Source organism: Haliotis rufescens, unplaced genomic scaffold (genome assembly GCF_023055435.1).
Source record: "Haliotis rufescens isolate VD_foot unplaced genomic scaffold, xgHalRufe1.0.p SCAF_7, whole genome shotgun sequence".
Lineage (NCBI taxonomy): Eukaryota > Metazoa > Mollusca > Gastropoda > Lepetellida > Haliotidae > Haliotis > Haliotis rufescens.
The window spans coordinates 57985206-58005930 of NW_025964361.1; the positions used below are offsets into that span (position 1 = coordinate 57985206).

Here is a 20725-nt window from a genome sequence, read left to right on the forward strand (position 1 = left end):
TCTGACAACAAGAAAAATCATGAACTATTTCACTAAATGTATATGTAAGTATATTTGATCAACCAACACCTTGTATATTACCAATGTATGCCCTAGCCATTATGATATGACATGAAAGATGTTATACGCACGATGCCAAATTGGTGCATGTTTCCCAACATTTGACGACAACATTAAGTGGCTCTGATTTGGGTATATATTGGTGTGGGTGGATGTGTAGTATTCCCATCGATATTTATACATGACCTGTGGTAAATAGAATGCAAGTGAATCAATGACATATTGCCTACCATGTGCCCCATGTCAATATACAGAATTTGCAGTTTACAAGATCAATGATCAATGGAAGCGCCCAAAGATCTGCAATGTTCACAAACATTGGCTGAGTTTTCTTATCAGATATAAAGAATATCTCCGTAATTGAGAAGACAGATATCAACAATGTGCCTGTCCATGGTCTTTTGATGGTTTGCTCACATGGGGTTGTACACGCTACTGCCCAGACCAATGTGCTCGTATCCACGTGCTCTCGATATTTACAGTTTCGATCCTTTCACAGTTTCTAAAAAAAAACAGAAAACTTTTATCAATATTAATATCATCCCTATTTCATTTTGTACACATGCTTTATAAAGCAATGTCATCGCATCAGATGACGATAATATGATGAGTAGATTAGTCGACTTTGTTAATGTGAGTTGTTTGATTTGATGCGTTTATATTTCTTCATATGCATATACTGTTAAAAATGAAAATGATGATATATCCATCGTTTTTTCACTGATATATTATTTTAAATAAGGCATACCCTTTATAAACTTTGCTAACAGTATGATAGGAAAGTGTGGAATATAATGCCTTAACATGAACCTGATACCTAATCTATGAATGTCTATTTCAAACTCACATATGCTGTATGGGTAATGACGTGTGAAGACATGGTACATTTATGGACAACAACGTCTTTATCGTTTGTGATGTGGGTTCAGGGCTACATCTTGACCCTTCAGCGGGAGAATGCTGAGTAAGTGTATATACAAAGATATGTAATAATGTTCATATATATATATATATATATATATATATATATATATATATATATATATATATATATATATATATATATATATATATATATATATATATATATATTATGCTTACACGGGTCAGGATTAAAATATAATGTTCGATCAACTTTACCTGGTGATAAAACGTAAATGCTTTCATCTCTTATCATTTTCCGTATCACGTGTGTTTATCTTATACAATAACATCTACACAAATACATGCGAAATCACCTGATTTGATTTTTATATATTCATCCAAATATCTCTATCCTGATATTGTGCATATAGTATGTTGATGTGTTGATAACACTTCACTAGAGGAAGCTATAATGAGGGGCGTGTCTGGTTGTGATTCAACACATGCTCCATCGCCCAATGGACAATGCTCTGCTTTCCTCTGTGTGTGTGTGTGTGTGTGTGTGTGTTTATTATTGCAGGTTTTGATGTGTAAACGTGTCATCAGGGTTCAGCCTTCCTCTTATATCTGTGTCCCCAGTGAGGTGGCCTAGCTTTGGTTCATTGTGGTCTGTAGCCCAGCTTTAATTCATACTAAATAATCCAATGAAAAATCATTTGTTGTAATTTATTGATCTGATTTGTTTTAAATCGAGCTAAACTATGATACTTAACGCACTGTTTTACTGTCCTTTGTCGACAGGTATTTGATAAGTAATTAACTTGTACACATCGCGATATGGATGCAATATGGATGTGATGTAAAACATTAACTGATCACGAACTCACTTTTATGTTTTAGATGTCTGCACTGCCAATATCTTGATGTTGATAACTTCCGACACTGATATCATGGCTTTCTTGTGTGCCTCTCCTATTTGATGCTGTCTACATTGTTCCTCCGGTTGAGACCTCCGCCATTTCTCAGGAATCTGTATGTAACCAGTTCGACATGACTTCACAGGCAAATAAGTCCTTCCCTCTGATCCGCAGAACGAGGCTCATCGATTTAACGTTCAGCTACATCGATGACATGCTGCCATCCATCCCGATTGAAGTTTGTGAGACCTTCTGTAGTCCAGCTTCCTTTTGATCTAAATTTCTTTCATGATTACGAAGTACAAAAGATGCAGTCAGGTTGGAAGATGATGGGCCCACAGGATGGACGCCGAATTGGGCGGCCAGCAGGTTCCATAGATTCTGTTTCAGGTTGTTTCAAACGGTCAATGTTCATTGTAAAACATTCTCTGTGATAGCCATGGGTTTTTTCCAACACTGCCGGCAGGCTTGCACACGACACTTCCATTTGATTTGGCGTTTCTGGAGGTTCTGCCATCCTTCTACGCTTGATCTCTCCTTCGGCGTATTCATCTTCTCATCAGGGGTCTTTGGCTTTGCTCAGACGTTGTAGTGGACCATACTTAAAGCCAGGTACATGTATGATGCACACTAGCTCTGGATCACTGGGGATACGTTTCCGTTTAGGTTGAGATGTCAAAGCTGTCTTCAAGTTGTTCCCGGTTGTATACGTTGTTGGTTTCAGTCACAACAGTTCAACCTGAAAAGACATATAATCACGGTGATGACATTGTTACCAGGTGGAACATTTCCATCTATATTAACTTGAGTATTCTGTAAGAGAATCTTAAGTATGTAATTGGAATATCATTTATTTCTGTGAATGCATGGTCCCTGTTCATTTCAGGCCAATCATATACGATTTAGCTGATACGCATTTGGACATTTTCTGTAAATTGGAAACTTAAGTTGTTAATTATAAGTTATGTATGAATTAAGAATTAGTAAGTGAATTCGTTTTTTAACCTTCGGTGGTGCCCACTGCAGATTCACCTTAACTAGTAGCTGTTATAACGAATCTGAAACTCAACTTGAAATGGCAAAAGTTGTCAAAATAACAAGCCTGCGTCCAAGAAATTGATTTGTATATTTGCTGTAATAAATAACATTTACATTATGATCAGTTTTTGGCACAGCTCTATGGTTGCCATCTTGAATATATTTCACATAGGTCCATTTCATTCAAAGCTCTGAGTGAGTGAGTGAGTGAGTGAGTGAGTGAGTGAGTGAGTGAGTGAGTTAATATTTCAGCCATATCGGGACTAAAACAATAAATACATTAAGGAAACATTAATTTAGTCAAAGCTCTGAAATCGACTCGAGCATTATACTGTGAACCTCTTAAATGCATACAAAAGTGAGTGACATCAGAGTTATCAAGAAGTATTCTGTGTGATTGTCCACAAGTAAATCAATACTCAGCCTGCATTAAACCAATTATTGATACCTCATTGGAGAGGTACTTATATATGGCTTCTAGTGGTATATCACACTTGAAGATCAGTGGATCACTAGTGAGATGACAACCCAAAAAGTAAACATACCCCCAAGTCCCATGCTACACCTTCCCCTCTGACACCGATGTCACAGACAACAGCATCTACGACGTTATATGCGATGGCAGAGGGCGACACTTCACCATCACCAACACCACATACCTCAATCTGTGTGAAGTCAATATGTGTGGTATGATTTCAAACAGTTAGTTTATCTTGTTGATAAAGTTTCTCTAGTTTAAAACCTCTTTATGTTGACTATGCAGGTATTCATGAAAGATCTGTCTGACATGTTTACTTGAAGTATTACAAGTTCTTATTAAAAAAGCTACAATTCGATTTTGCCAAACCGTTCGTACATATATGCATATTGCAGCTTTATAATTTGTGGCATGGGATCAAAACATACCTAGCTGCAATATGTAAAAGGGCCCCGTGAGGAAAACGAACACTGAACAGATACACACAGAAAGCAACACGAAATAAGCAGCAAACAATAATAATGTTATTGTGCTACATGTTTACCGGTACAGTTTCATTGCAAATGTAGGCAATATGTGCAATGATAGTGTAATTCATTAGTAAAATTTGTGCGACCTGATAATTTCGAATTGACTAAATTATCGGTATATTTGCATTCCGTCCTAAGTTTGCAGTCCACGTCTGTATGGCAAAAAATGTAATCAATCCTGTCACTGTGCTGAAGAGTTCTGTCACCCTGTCAGTGGCGTGTGTCCTGGAGACTGTAGACCAGGGTGGCGGGGAGATTCAGTCAGTGGTGTGTGTCCTGGAGACTGTAGACCAGGGTGGTAGGGAGACAGGTGTGTCACAGGTGAGGACATTTAGTTTGTTGTGTGTGTCCTGGAGTCTGTATACCAGGGTGACAAAGAGTCAGGTGAGATACAGATGATGAGATTAAGTCAGTGTTGTGTGTCGTGAAGACTGTAGACCAGGTTGGCAGGGAGACAGGAGTGACATAAGTGATGAGATTCAGACTGTGATGTGTCTCCTTGAAACTGGAGACAAAGGGCGGCATTGACACATGTGTGATACAGATGAGGAGATTCATTTAGTAGTGTATGTCCTGAAGGCTGCAGACCAGGCGGCATGGACAGAGGTAAGCAATCGTAATGTAACGTGTAGTTCCTTACTGAGAAAGCAATATGCTGGAGACAATATCTATGTGCAATGTGGTGACAGGAATATTATCAAGATGTAGGCACCAATTGTGCTCATCTCCTTTACTCACACTTTCTGTTAGGATTGGCAAAATTTACACACAAGTATTTGGCCAAGAGTAATTAAGTGAGTAAATAAGTTGGGGTGAACGCTGCTTTGAACGGTATTCTAGTTACACGACGACGGGTCAGCTTAATGTAATGGTATGGTGCCAAGAAACCAAGAAACATAATCGGGACGAGCCAGGATTCGAACATACAATCATATGTTTCTGGCCTGACTGAGGGTCGCAACTCTAGACAGCGAAATACGGCACATTAGACGACTGGGCCACCCGTGCCCCAGATTTGGCTAAGAACATCAACTGGAGCTTGAGGTATATCGATCAATAATGGTCAAAAAGACAATATCCACAAGACTGCTCGCCAAGGTGATGGCTTTAACTTTCCAATAGTCAACTTTCCATTTATGTGTTCACTCTCTCGCTAGCACTTGGTACCCTCATATTTGACAGCGATTCATCAACAAAGGCATATCATGTAATCGATTCATCTTTTGGCAGAGATATGATATGATTATGGAACTGGTTTTGTTGCTTTTAATTAATTACAGCGTCGAGTCACTAACTGTTTCAATATGACCTGAACCTTAATGCAATGTGAATACATTACTATCCTGACGTAACATCAATGGGACACGCATAGGTCTAATGCAATGTTATCTAACAAGCAGTCGTAGAATATTTAGCAGATTTCCTCTACCGTGATAAATAACTGTCTAGATGAGGTACGTATTACAAAATAACTTATATGCAAAAGTACATGAATTGTGGTCGTGGAGTTTGATAGGTTGTGTTGTTGTAATATGATACACACATGCCACTAGAATGTGACGTATGGAGTCAACTGTGTGAACATATGTAGTGACAATTGTTGTCTCTGTAGCTGCAGCAGTTGCCGTCGGTGTTGTTATCTGGAGAAGGAGACGGAGGTACTTGATGTGTGGCCAATCATATTCAACAACAATATTCCAGTACACATGATGATATGACGTTTTTCAAAAACGTAGCAAGTAATGAAATAAAACTATTTTCTTCTTATCATATGAATTTGGCCTTCAGAGCCATGAATAAACGTTAAGAGGATGTTATGACTGATGTTTCATATATCCCTATTTTCAGACCATCGCTGCAGGAATCTGACTCCATGATTAGTACAACACAAGTCATCTGGCAACGGTTCCAACAAAACAGTCACGAGACAACGACGAAACTAAACTTGCAGAACGACTATACGATGGTCTCAGTGTCATGTCACGTGAAATCCAGGGACCAGGAGGAGAGACATATTGCACTCTCAACACAGAGAAGCCAGATCTGGAGGGAGGGGCATCTGGTGAAGTGGCTGAAACGACAGATCGGGATATATACGAGCCAACAGAACCACGGACGTATGAAACACTTGACAGCACATCACGTGACGTGATTGGTGAATATAGTGAATTGGGCAAGATTGCATAACTCAAGTGACGCTACCTTATAGGTAAACTCACTCACTCACACTTTATCTGGGATGCTGGTTTCGATATTCGTCACATGATGAGTGGACAGAGAAACGAACAGTCGCAATACAACAGCTTCAATGAATTAGCGAGATCATGATAATGGATGTACACAAAATGGAAGCACACACACACACACACACACACACACACACACACACACACACACACACACACACACACACACACACACACATGTGCATGAAAGTCGCTAAATGTCCTGTGCATGACGATACACGTGAACAGAAAGGGATTTCCCTCGACTGTAATATTGGAATACCCCGACATTCCGCAGTAATAAAAGTAGTGCGCCACGGTGGGAAATGAATGCAATAACACGTGACCAATTCAGTTAATCAGAATGCAGGAATTTCCATGAACACAACGAAAATTTAATTATATATGGTTGCACATGTTCTTAATGTGTAAATCATTCCAACACTGTTATGTACATGAATGCATTATTGTATATTGCCAATGTGACAAGCGTGTTGCTGGTAAGAATTACCTCACCAGTGTGAGAGGCACAAACATGTCCGGTACCTTTCAATCTGATGGAAAACACGTATCACGCGTATTATATAGTACATACACGCGATCGCCTGAAGAGATATTGCGTTGTATTGCTGTAAAGTGATTATCCATAACACAGGTGAATCATGAACAATCTTCACACATGATGTAAGTTCTTTACTTATTTCCAATTGAGTTATAAACACAAACCAAACTTTTAAACAAAATTGATATTTCGTGTATAACTATCCACACATTTGAATAAGGAATAAGCAGATACATTCACTCACTATATTTTATGTAACTTGCATTGATTAAGTGAGTTCGGTTACAACTTTCAGTAATATCACGGCTTGGTATGAAGGAAAGCTCGACGTGGTGCAAGTCTCAGACGTTTACCACATTGTGAAGCCCACGAAGAGGTGTATCTATGTATGTATGTACTGATAAACCTATAACGACACTCAAATTCGAACCCACTTTAATAAGTTTTGGCATTGTTTAGTGTTGATATTGTCACAGGGAAGTATACTACTTCTCTGTGATATCCACTGCGACGAAATCACACCATGCTGTGATATAAATCCTTTCAAGTGGAAATATATGATAAATTATGATAATGTACTTAAATAGCCTATTTATAATCATGGCACCTAACACCAGGAGGAAGTTGTGTGATTTCCTGATGGCATTTTTCGCTATTTGTGTACTGCAGCTTGGCTTTGTGCGATAACGTTTATGAAACCACCCGAAATTCACACTTCAGGTGTTCTCGAATACACAGTATACAGTCACAATGTATCATGTTCTGTATGGATGTTTTCACCTATCGACACTATTTCGGAATTATAACTGTCTTAAAAATGACGCATGCAACATCTGCTTCAATACTCTCCATTTCGTCGATAGTTACACTTGCTGATGACGACTATAACACAAAAGTCGTGCGTGTCACTCTCATTAATTATATTATCATGGTGTGTCATTAGTACCATATCTCAGTGAGGGAGAGTGTATGATTCCTACACACAGAACACCTATTGTTTTTGTCTGATTCATGATATTAATGTAAAACAGTGATCATGTCTAATTCATAAACCGAGGAGGTATACTTTTCTCACTTTATGCGGGGATCGGTAATGGGACACATAACAACACAAAAACATACCATCACAAAATGTGATGTTGTGTATTACAATACACTTAATTTACGAAATATTTTGAAATCTGTACATCGACATATCCTTTCCTTGACGATTTGAACCAGATGAGACTTAATGATTGTTTGAATATGAATTCTGAGCCTTTTCTATGTTTACTTTCATGATAAAGGATGAAGACAGACATGCATTTAAGATGTTTTCTCACTTTATGAAAAGACCTCGACATATGCGGTGACATATATCTGACACTCAACAATGAGTGAGTGAGTTGGGTTTAACGCCGCTTTTAACAGTATTCCAGTTATATCACGGCGTGTCAACTAAATGTGGGAGGGAAGCCCTAAGGGATGCAGGTCTCGGACGTTTACCACTTCGGTGAAACCCACGAACAAGGGTATGGTGCTGACAAACCTAGAAACATAATCGGGACGAACCGGGATTCAAACCCTCAATCATAGGTTTCTGGTATGCAAGGGACGCAACTCTGCACAGCGACTCGCGGCGCCTTAGACGACTGGGCCATCCGTGCCCCCCCACTCAACAATAACATACCACCTGAAAGTGTGACTTGGCCTTAAACGTGTCTATGTTATGTGTTAAAATACACTTCAATGTAGGACATATTTTGAAAACTGCCTACCATAAAACTGCCAAACATATCAATGTCAGTTGTTGAGTTGACTGAAATGAGACTTAACGTTTGCTTGAATATAAAATCTGAGCCTTCTCTGTGTTTATTCGCACGATACAGGACAAAGACAGATATGCATTACAGATATTTACATTGTATGAAAGCACTCCTCGCCTCACTTATAGACGCCCATGTTCATTTTGACGGCGAGCAACGAAAGGTGCCGCAGCTATTCAGTCAAGCGGAAACAACTTCCTGGTTGTCAAACATGGCGGGTGTGTGGATACTGACTGTCATCGTTTTCACATCGGCTTGCTGGATACAGGTTATCATTGGTAAGTTACACATCATGCTTCCTTATTGAATACACATTATATGTTTATGTCGATTATTGTAATGTTACTACCACAATTTGCATCATTGTTGCATCGCTAAGACAATCACTGTACGTAAGTCTGATCATTGTGGACCAGTTAATGGGTTGCTTGATGGGGGCCAGGGTTGTAGATGACGCTGATGTACAATGGTCAGAAAAGTATATACACGTTATGTATTCAGAAAGATCACAAGAGCAGAGACTCATGCTAACACTGATTGAATCATACTCTTAAAACAACAATGGCTCACAAAATTGGACTTGAATAAAAAATACGAGGGCAAATTTAGAAAGGATCTGAAGTAAACAATAATGCACATCATATTTCAGATGAAAGTTGTGAACATCGTTAGCACTGCATGCTGAAACGATGACCTTGCAACGTGATATTTTAAAACAACGTTACAATATAACTAATTAGAAAAAAATATAACGTTATCAATTGTTACACTGCCTAACATTTGTATAACACTGACGGAACTTGTGTGTTAGCGTGGATAGAAATGATGTAATGTTATGACAGAATTGACCAGACAGCGGACTATTGGTGGAGGTCCAGCCTTTGTTTAATTCATACCAGCCAACAGCTAACTGGGTTTTCAACAATCCAGGTTCTGAGACGTCCATTGAGAAATGAGAGTGACTCAAACAAGCTGCCGACATCTAAGTTATATTTCACACCAGCAGAGTTTTTTTCAATTAAAATTAGATTTGTACTTATCTACATGTATGGTATTTCCAAACAACTCAAAAATACATTATTAAGATAAAATTTCATAAGGATATAACAGTGAATAACATTTGCACATGGATATTATTAGGTTTACTGATGTTTACTGATGTCTCAATGTAACGAAAATGCATATATCATAATTTTGATTGATACCATCTGTTCAACAAACCGGCTCTGTGTCAGGAGGGAGGTAGGTCGGTGGTTCGATCCTCAGCCGTTTCATACAAAAGAAATTAAGAGATTACACTTGTTGTTACGATGTCTGGGGCTTTGCGTTAAGGGGGTAAAGTGTAAGGACTGCACGACTGGCCAGGTTACTTTTGGCTGCATGAACAAACTTCGTGCAGCTTTAACTGTCCCTAGGTATATCTCCCCAGGTTCCCTTTTCCCGGGGAACATTCGGAGATTCGTGTAGCTACACCTGTCACTGTGGGCAGTCCTGTAACCTGACAACTGGTGTTTGTGGACGTGTCTGTGATAGAGGCTGGGTTGGAGGAAATGGGGGAACCTGCCAGAAAGGTAGGGATATAATTAAAAAGCATGACTGGCTGGGCGAGTGAGTTTTATTGAGTGGGTGAGAGAATATGTTTCGATGGGTGTTCTGGTACTTGTACGACTGAGTGATTGAGTAGGGTTTTGGCTGGTTGTCAGAGTGAGTGAATGAGTGAGTGAGTGGTGTTAGCTGGTTGGGTCAGTGCTTGTGTGTATTGGTTTGTTTGTGGCTGGTTAGATGGGCGGGTGAGTGAGCGAGTTTTCAACGTGACAGTATTTCACTTAAATAAGGGTGTGTGAGGCTGTCAGCTTGAAGAACAAAGTGAGGCAGGTATTAAATGTTAACCAGTCTGGTGAAAACAGAGAGCACTGGTATGTTGCAGACAAACCATGAAACACAGGATGAATATGAATTGAGGGCATGTCTGCTCTGCGTAAATGTTTCTTCAAAACAATTTGAAAAGTATAAAATAAGTTTGATAATGCAATGCAGGATATATGTACTCAAAGAAACTCGAGCAAAGGTGGCCGCGACTTACTGTATTACAAGGTCCTGTTGTCCCAATCCCAGTGAGTAAGTAGAGGTTGGCTGGTTGAGAGGTTAGAGCAGTGGGTGGGTGTATTGACTGAGCTGTTCTGCTATGCGTATATTTTCTTCAAAACCGTTTTTAAGCATACAAATCGCTTGATAATTCGTAATGGAGGGGGCGGTCGGGTATCCTGGTGGTTAAAGCGTTCGCTCGTCACGTCGATGGCCCAGGTTCGATTCCCGACATTGGTACAATGTGTGAAGCCCATTTCTGCTGTACCCCGCCGTGATATTGCTGAAAAATTGCTAAAAGCGGCGTAAAACCATACTCACTCACTCACTCAATCAATCAATCACTCGTAATGCAGGTTATATGTATTCATAGGTTATTTCAGCACAGGTGGACGTAACTTAGTGTACTGCGTGTTGTGTAGTAACTGACCCGATCCTCTTGTCGTGTGTCAAGTTTTCTATATTCGCCCTTGTCTGTCAACATATCCGTACACCGTATATCTGTAACAAGTAAAATAAACACCATTTTAGGACTCGAGATTTTTTAATGTATGGTTTGGTTTTGAATGGATATGTTTGCCTATTACAGTGTAATGTCTATTCTGGACACTTCTTGTGTTCATTACTTGAGTGAAATGTTGTGTTGGTATCAAAACAGAAAACGTTGCCTTAGGGAGACACGCCTCATCCCCTACTCGACTGTGGACACCTGCCTCGTCTGCAGACAAAGCTGTAGATGGGAACTCTAACCAGGATGTGTACCAAGGCTTCTGTTTCAACTCTGCTGACGACGTTACGAGTTCGTGGAGAGTGGATTTGGGAGACGACTACAGGATACATGATGTCAGGATATATCATCAGAGACATCGTATGACTTTTATGCATTAACACTTTGGAGTCACGATCAAACTGTCTTTACATAATATAGTGTTACATATCAGGTCACCCCATGGGGACCAGGATGGGAATAGTTCTATTAATTGTTGTTAGATATGTATTTTCGTATCGGGTCATCAGGCTTGGTGACTTGACTTCGTGTCTTCGTTCAAAGACGGCTTGGGATGTTGCATATAATGTCAACCACAGGTTTGCCTGGCCCAGACTAGTATATGTAAAAGCAGCCATATTAATATAGCTAGGTTTAACTAGGTTAAAGCATTTAGTTATACTCTGTATACCTCTGTACATACAAGTACAATAACGTTTGTGCACTGTGAGTATATTAGCACAGTAACCGTTTCGAAAATTCTGGAGCATTGTCATCTGCCCGAATACAATGCCAATTTAGTATTTAGTATGTATTTGAACTGATACTTATTACAGATCTTCCTCGAATTCGCACGGCTGCACTCTACCTGAGCAACACCAGCAATACACCCAGTGTTCCCTGCTACACCTTCCCGTCCAACACTTCAGACACTGGCAACGGTATCTACAACGTGGTCTGTGATGGAATAGGGAGATACTTCACCATCACTGATCCCACACACTTGAATCTGTGTGAGGTAGAGATTTATGGTATGGTATATTCAGAAGTGTAATTTGTATCTTAAAGGAATCCTTTCCCGATGAGAGAAAGAATATATTAATCATATTGACATATTATAAAGATAATAAAATTATTCAGTTATGTACATAAAAAACAAAGGAATACAACATGCCCATACATCATATTTTTGTGTATAAGAATATGGTTAGGCCCCGATTTGTTCGACTTATAACTTCTCAATTTGTGCCAACAGATGGTGCCTTGATATTCGACATTTATTTTGAATCTTTTAAGGGTCTTGACCTCGTCATTGGAAGCATGGGCACAGTTTCCATAGCAACTTCCACCCACGGCTTACATTTCTGAAGGGGAAGTTACCCTTAATGTGAATGCATTGTTGTATAAGAGGGCGACGGATCAATCTTCCTTGTCACAACTGTAGTCAATGAGCTTCGTACTTCATTGAGGGTATTTGATCTACACTGGCCTTCTTATATGTTACTCAAGATACGCCTGGGTGTGATGAATGGAATTTGATGTACTGGTAACTGGTCAAACCCCGAGGACGTCCCTGACCAGAGACGGACACCATTCCCAGTGGTGGGTCGCGCCAGACAACAGTGTCGCCGTGATTCCGTTTTAAGTTGTCAAGATTTAAGTTGTCAAGTTCAAGTTGCAACTTGTTGATGTTTAAAACCCAATGCTTTTCCTTATTGCATGGATGTTGTTTCACCCTTAGTTGTAAGCCACCATCTGTTGTCAATAAGGTTATGTATGATCAACAGTGTTTCAATCTTCAAAATACTTAAAAAACAGCAGCGGTAAAGTGAACATCCAGCCATGTTATGCATGTCATTGTGCCTTTCCAATCTTCACACAATTTCACAGTTAAAGGAGAACTGTTTAATAAAACTGTCTTTAAAAATTGAAGTGGCATTGAGAATGGCTAATCGGTTATGATCAATAGTGTTCGTTTTTCAATCTACAAAACACTTCAAAACAAAAAAGGAGCGCTAAAGTGAACATCAAGCCACTTTAAAGATAACAACACTTATAAATAGAGTTTGGTTTGCTTTGGTTTGTTTGTTCTTTAGCGCCGCACTCAGCAATATTCCAGCTTTATGACGGCGGTCTGCAAACAATTGAGTCTTAACCAGACAATCCAGTGATTGACATCATACGCATCGATGCACGCAATTGGGATACGATGACATACATCAACCACGTCAGCGAACCTGACAACCCGATCCCGTTAGTCGCCTCTTGCGACAAGCATAGTCGCCTTTTACGGCAAGCATGGGTCGCTGAAGACTAATTCTACCCTGGATCTTCACGGGTCTATGAATATAATATATCATTACGCCATTCAAATCTTCATTCATTTTCACAGTTAAAGGAAAATTGTCCAGCAAAAGTTTTTGAAGTGCAATTGAGAATGGCTATTTGGTTATTTTACTTGCATATAACCTGTTAGTGGAAGCAATAGTGCGAATAATATTCATATATCAGTGACACTTTTGTAACCACACAATAAAACGACCATTGGAAATGGTGTTTTTCCGTATTTTTTATATATGGCTATATTCACTATCATTCTATGTCAAGTTTGCAGCCCAGGAGTCTTTGGTGATAGCTGCAACCAGTTCTGCCATTGCCTCCAAGCAACGTGTGACCCAGTCAGTGGTGTGTGTCCTGGAGACTGTAGACCAGGGTGGCAGGGAGACAGGTGTGATACAGGTGAGGAGATTCAGTCAGTGGTGTGTGTCCTGGAGCCTGTAGACAAGGGTGGCAGGGAGACAGGTGTGATACAGACGAGGAGATTCAGTCAGTGGTGTGTGTCCTGGAGACTGTAGACCAGGGTGGCAGGGAGACAGGTGTAATACAGGTGAGGATATTCAGTCAGTGGTGTGTGTCCTGGAGACTTTAGACAAGGGTGGCAGGGAGACAGGTGTGATAGAGGTGAAGAGATTCACTCAGTGGTGTGTGTCGTGGAGACTGTAGGCAGGTAAGTATGGTATGACTCGCGGGATCTATATTGTCGCGTTGTCGGTAAATCTCGTAAGCTAGATCCCCTGTCAACTATTTAAAATTGAGCACACTATTTCATCGCATGATCGAATACAGGACTTAATGTCACTTTATGTTACTTTAAACCGCCTCTGTGGTCTAGTGGTAGAGCGTCCGCCCGGAGAGCGGAAGGTCCGGGGTTCGATCGCCGGCCGCGTCATACCAAAAGACGTTAAAAGATGGTACTTGTTGTTACCTTGTCTGGCGCTCGACATTAAGGGGCTAAAACAAGGACTGGTCGGCTCGGAGTCAGTATACTGTGTCTGAGTGGGGTATTCATGTTAAACTGCGGCATGGTATCTCAGTGAGCTAGCACTATAAATCGGCATCAGTCCGGACTAGTACAAGCAGCCACACAAACACACACACGTACATGTACATGCACGTCGCTATATTAGTGCAATAATCTTGGACGCGACGTTAAACCCCATTTCACCTTACCTTATGTTACTTTATGTCACGGCTACTCGTAAAAACACACGTTAACTTTTATATGATAGTTCCTGGAATGTTTTTGAAGTGGAATTGTCCCTACCTTCATTCGAAATTGGTTAGAAAAGAATTCACTTGTTTGGACAATGTCCTTGGACCCGACCTAATTTGTATGCATACTGAATTTGCATATTCCAAAACAGAAAGTGATGTAAACCACATAATCCACACGTATCACCAACAATTTAGTGACACCGCGATAATATAGAGTTTCCCGCTCTTGAGTCGCCACTTAAGTACTTTGTTAACCGAAATCCAAATTATTGTGTCATAAAAGTTGAATAGAGAACAAGAAACATTTTGCGTATGACATTGCTAATGTGTTAGTAAACATTCGCCATTTCGAGCCATTATAATTTAACTACCACGATAATATAGCTTGCCATGCTGATTGTACTGTAATGAGCTGTTTACTGAGAAAACAACATCAATGCAAATACAGTCAGGACATTTAGACAGGAATAAGGCACCAATTGCGCTCTCCTCCTTACTGATCTATTTGTAATGCACGTGAGTCAGCATTCCTCTTCGGAATCAAAACGCTAGGATTAGGCCAAAAGGGTTGAATGAGTTAGCTTTAACTATGCGTTGAACAGTATTCCAGTTTTATCAGCTTCATGAAGAGATTGATGCAGCGATGTGTTTCCCGGTGTGTTGACAAGGGAGGTAGGTGTGATACAGGTGATGAGATTCATTCAGTAGTGGGTGTCCTGGATACTCTGGACCTGGATGGCAGGGAGGTAGGTGTGATATAGGTGAGGAGATTAAGTCAGTGATGTTTGTCCTTGACACTGTAGACCGGGACAGAAGGGAGACAGTTGTGATACAGATGAGAGGATTGAGTCAGAGGTGTGTTATCTGGAGACTGTAGACCGGGGAGACAGGTGTGATACAGGTGAGGAAATTAAGTCAGTGATGTTTGTCCTTGACAATGTGGACCGGGACAGAAGGGAGACAGTTGTGATACAGACGAGGGGATTGAGTCAGAGGTGTGTTTTCTGGAGACTGTAGACCGGGAAGGTAGGTGTGTGTCCTGGGACCAGCCGAACAAAGGTAGAGGGCTGCAGTTAAGGGCTATCGCTGACAAGCATGTTACACGGGTGAAGGAGGTTATTGAATGACATTATTATTTTGGTCATCAGCGTGGGTGTCAATTAGCGAATGTAGTAATGTAATTGATGTAATTGAATTTTTTTTTAAATGCGTCAAGAAGCTAACTTTGTTAACATGATCATTTTGACACTCGTCGGTGGCATGAAATAACGTGTTATGGAGCCGGTGGTAAAATATGAATATAAACCTACGTACAATATTATATCAACTGCAATTGTGGACATTTAGGCTGATGGATCCTGTCTTTGTATAGCAATAAATCCGTGCTATAGGCAAATACTGTGACATGAGTACAACGTTCCCAAGATCTGTCTGTCCGTCTCATTCCTGAAGTTACCATACGTATACTACCTCTATTTATCTCCGATTACAGTCATTGTCGTCACTGGGGAATTAAGTTGTTGTTTTTCTTTGCACATGCTTATTATTCCTATTGTTTATAAAATAACAGTTGTAAATTAATATATACTTTTGATTGCCCTCCTTCCGCTTTCCAGTTTCTCCTTACACATCTCTGTTCTTATGACAATAATTTTTTCGCCGTGCGATACTTTAGACGAGGTGGAATATATATCTTCCTAGTTTGTGTTGTAGTCTGTGACAGCCCACATTACGGAGCTAACTGTGACAAGACATGCGCCTCCAGACACTGTGTGGAAAACTCTTCCTGTAACTCAACAGGGGACTGTGACAGGGGATGTGAGACAGGGTGGACACTAAACGATTGCACAGGTAATGAACCCATTGCGTTGATGAGAAAATACTTTCGTCATATCCAATAACGGTTCATTATAAATGCATGCTTAAATTAAAACCATGGATTTCAATAATTTTCATTTTTCTTTGTTCATATTCTAGCGTGCATTCCAGACCATTTTGGGGCCGAATGTAAAGAGGAATGTGGACTGTGTGATGGTAATAACACATGTGACCCTAATTCAGGCAAGTGTCCCTCTGGCTGTGTTGAAGGATACATGGGACCCCAGTGTAAAGGTAATCATCACAGAATTACAGGAACAGCAATTAGACCAACCATCATGTTAGAAATATCAAATACAATGTGTGTGAGGGGGAAACATGGTATAACAGACTGGCCAAAGTCTTGTGAGCACAATGACCGTATGGTCAATAAGAAGGACAAGTGTCCGGTCCCTGATCAAGTTACTTAAAGGGAAGGGATCAGATACAAATCATATACCTCGGCCATGCGGACACTTTAAGCAAATTCTTTCAATCATATGATTTTATAATGTATTGTCAGTAGATATTTAGCTAAGACACGATAACCATGTAAGAGAGCGTATTTTAGCTGACACATACACACATTACATCGACCAGGCATACATATATATATATATGAGTCATGTCATCGCACAGATGCCCAGACATCAGAACCTGCCCAGACCGTCCCTGTCGCAGCTCTTGCAGGAACTGCAGTGGGTGTTGTGCTGGTGGCCCTTGTGGTCATCCTCGTTGTGCTTCTCACAAGGTCAGTTACTTTATTGCCATGGAAACAATATTCCATACAAGTGTTGAGATTATATGATTTGATAGCAAATATGTATTGTACATTAAACAGAAGGAGACGGCAGAAAGGATAGGGATCTTCTTTCAATGAATCAGTCATTAAAGAGACTTCACATGTCCCTTCCAAGACGAAAAACGTTCAAGGTACTTATTGCAATCAAAAATGATATTGTCAATTTATGCTGTCTATGAAAATGTGAAATGTGGCAGGTGCGTACGTATTTCTAGGACACCTATCAACATCACCGATTTTCAGCAATTAGCTCATATTATTTTCATCACCTTTTTGCCTTTTACGCTCTCTCAGCTGATATTCGAGACTGATTATTCTTTGGCGTTGGTGCTTTAAAGTATATTGAGGGAACCCAATTTATGACTGATACCAATAAAACTAATGTGAATATGGCATTGGGGACAGATGCAGAAAATACATACATAAATGTTGGATTTGATGAGGAAGCGAAACCAGTCGTGTCATCCAAGAAGACTCGGACAACTACTGCACCCGTGGCTGTAGGTTCTCCAGCCCCAGATGGTCACAATGTTAACATGCGTGAAAACCAAAGTGGGGACAAACGTGACAACGTACATGTTAATCATCCAGTCGACAGTCAAGGTCTGCCCGTCCTGGATGATGAAGAAGATTATGATGCCCAAGCTCAGGTAACACCACAGGAAGCACCCGATCTTGCTCACAGAAGTTACTACAATCTGGATGATGTTGAAGCATGCCATGCTATCTCCGTGTCCTCACTTGCGACACGAGTGCAGGCGATGAAAGACCAGCCAGAAAGGGCTGAAGAGGAGTTTAAGGTCAGTTTCAGGAAGGAAATATATTGAAAGTCTGTAACCTGATACCTGAAAGTATTACTATGTTGAACCATATCAGCCTCATGTTAGTGAAAGATGCCATTTCTTCCTTTCAGCGTCTACCTGATGGTTTCATGCATTCCTATGAGGAATCACAAAAGAGGAAGAACAAAGGGAAGAATAGGTTCAAAGGATATTACCCATGTAAGGATAAAATATTGTATTTAAATTCTTCAATACTCGAAAGCCTCCCCTTTTAAAGGATATTATGTTATGTACAATGTTTCTGCCAGATGAATCGGGTGATCTTGCATGACGCTAGTGATGACAGTAGAGGTGACTACATCAACGCAAGCTACCTGGATGTGAGTTACAACTTTGTTATAACATTTTCTAATAGCCAAAAGTATCCACAACATGAAATATGTTTTCAAATGTATTGTTAGAATGTTCAAGATAAAAATTCAACTAAAGAATGAGAAAACTATTTTTCACATTTAACATACATATGTTACAATTGCCATTGTTTGTATTAACGTTCTGTGATCTTTTTTCGCTGTTTTCGTCCAGGGTTACAAGTCAGAGAAGCGTTATATAGCAGCACAAGGTAATATCAAATAGGGATTGGTCAATAAAAGGATGTAACGTTTAATCTCAAGGAACACAGTGTAGATGAATAGAAGTTGGGTAAATACATTATCTCCAATTCGTCCTCAGCCGCGTTACGTTATAATTTGTTGAGTATTAACCTCGTACAGGTCCCTACAAATCGGACATAATAACGGACTTCTGGAAGATGATCTGGCAGGAGGGGTGCAGCACTATTGCCATGGTAACAGGTCTGGTGGAAGCATGCAAGGTATGAACTTAGTTCTCTGAGGTAATTTAACTTTCTGACTAAGATTACATTTGTCTGATGGTATTCACATGAAATCAAATTAAAAACCCAGCTTGAAATGTTTATGGATGCAATTATTCATAAATGTGAACTCTGTTAAAGATGAAGTGTCTACAATATTGGCCAGACAAGGGTACCAAGACGTTTGGAGACATTTCAGTTACTCTGGCAGCACAAACCCAACTAGCAAACTATACTGTCACCAAGTTGGCTGTCCAGAAAGAGAAGGTAGGTGTGAGTCTGAACGATGCTACCTATCGGTAAGCCATGCTGAATGTCACATCAGAGACACAGTATGTGATGTCTTACATTAATTGGACACCCATGTCCTCTCTTTTACAGAGGGTAATGATGTATTGGAATTATAAACGAAGTAGTAAAGGATACACGTATTATTGTCAAACGTTCGTTTAGCATCCGCTCATGGAAGATACATGATCATTTATGACGACAGGAAAGCATGAGACGGATTGTCCACCACCTTCACTTCACCAGCTGGCCAGATCATGGTGTGCCGGACACTGCTGCCCTGCTGGTCTTCATGTGGAGGGTTAAGGTCATATCTCGACAACAAACACAGCCGATCATAGTTCACTGCAGGTTCGATTCAAAAGGCGAAGTCAATAGCCATTAGGGGCGCAAAACTTTAAATACATCATTATCAAATTTTAGTTTTCGAATAATTGCTCAATGAACATTCTAAGAATTCAAAGAATTGTATATTGATACTATAACGTAGTGTGGATTGTACAAGAAATCATAACACTGATCCTATTTATTGAGCCATAATCATGTATACGAATACGATAATTTCAAGGCCCTGCATCTATATAAATATGAGCGACAAAAAACATTTCCATATTAAAGAATTAGAAATCTCATTTTTCGATTCCGACGACAGCATAGTGATGATAACAAATGTCCGCGAAAGGGTGAGCATATCTTGCCCCACCAGTGGCACCCGTCACAAACACACGGACAAGTCAAATTTTACCTGAAACACCACGGCAAAATAGTCAAAAAGTCATAATAGAACATCATTTGTGCGGGGGACACCAGCAATGGGCTTCACACATTGTACCCATGTCGGGAATTGAACCCGGTTCTTCGGCGTGACGAGCGAACGCTTTATCCACTAGGCTACCCGACCGCCCCTGTCTACTTAGAAAGGCCTTGAATGTTGTAAGCCTCATGAAACAACTTTTGAGCAAGAGTTGTATGCCGTTCTGTCAACTCATTAAGGAAAGAACATGTTGGATTGCTGGAAAATTGATTAAAAGCAGGAAGGTTTTTAAGTTTTCTTAGTTTTCGAAGGAAAAAAAGACACTGGTGCTTTTCGAATTCTTTGTAAGTATATCAACGGATATTAGGTGGTATGTGTTACTGTTTTGTTTAAACTCCTTCAATCCAGTGCTGGTATAGGTCGAACAGGGACGTACATCACTATCGAAAGTCTTGTGGAGCAGGCAAAGACAGAGGGCATTGTGGACGTCGTTAGCTTCGTCTCCAACATGAGAGGGCAGAGGAAGAACATGATTCAAACAAAGGTAATTGTAAAACATGACAATTGTTTTTACTAAAGTAGGATATCTTGTTGATAACTATGTCATTGTTGAAAACTTTCTATCAAACACCTATATATATCCAGGAGCAGTACCTGTTCATCTATCAAGCGTTGGCAAGGGCGGTGTCAGAGGGGGACACAACACTTGACTCCACCTCCATCAAACACCTTGACCTCGGTCAGGTTTTAGATGTTCCTGTT

The 20725-nt window shown here is 40.1% G+C and overlaps 2 protein-coding genes across 2 annotated transcripts in view; both read left to right on the forward strand.

The window, feature by feature from the left end:
• The first annotated feature begins 8652 nt into the window (after positions 1-8652).
• The window catches only part of LOC125376068 (multiple epidermal growth factor-like domains protein 10), an 86830-nt gene continuing 74757 nt past the window's right edge, over positions 8653-20725 (forward strand). The window contains exon 1 of the mRNA XM_048387508.1: positions 8653-8757. Within this exon, the coding sequence (XP_048243465.1) occupies positions 8691-8757 (67 nt within the window). The 5' untranslated portion in view covers positions 8653-8690. The remainder of the gene's footprint in view (positions 8758-20725) is intronic.
• On the forward strand, positions 17403-18396 carry LOC125376069. Its single transcript, XM_048387513.1, has 3 exons — positions 17403-18065; positions 18179-18266; positions 18356-18396. The coding sequence occupies exons 1-3, from the start codon at positions 17625-17627 to the stop codon at positions 18376-18378; spliced, it is 552 nt and encodes a 183-aa protein (XP_048243470.1). The 5' UTR covers positions 17403-17624; the 3' UTR covers positions 18379-18396.

Excerpts from the sequence above, each read along its gene's own strand:
- LOC125376069 (XM_048387513.1), top strand. The coding sequence starts at position 17,625 with ATGACTGATACCAATAAAACTAATGTGAATATGGCATTGGGGACAGAT. Across the intron at positions 18,066-18,178 it reads GGGCTGAAGAGGAGTTTAAG|CGTCTACCTGATGGTTTCAT; the intron begins GTCAGTTTCAGG and ends TCTTCCTTTCAG. Across the intron at positions 18,267-18,355 it reads GTTCAAAGGATATTACCCAT|ATGAATCGGGTGATCTTGCA; the intron begins GTAAGGATAAAA and ends TGTTTCTGCCAG.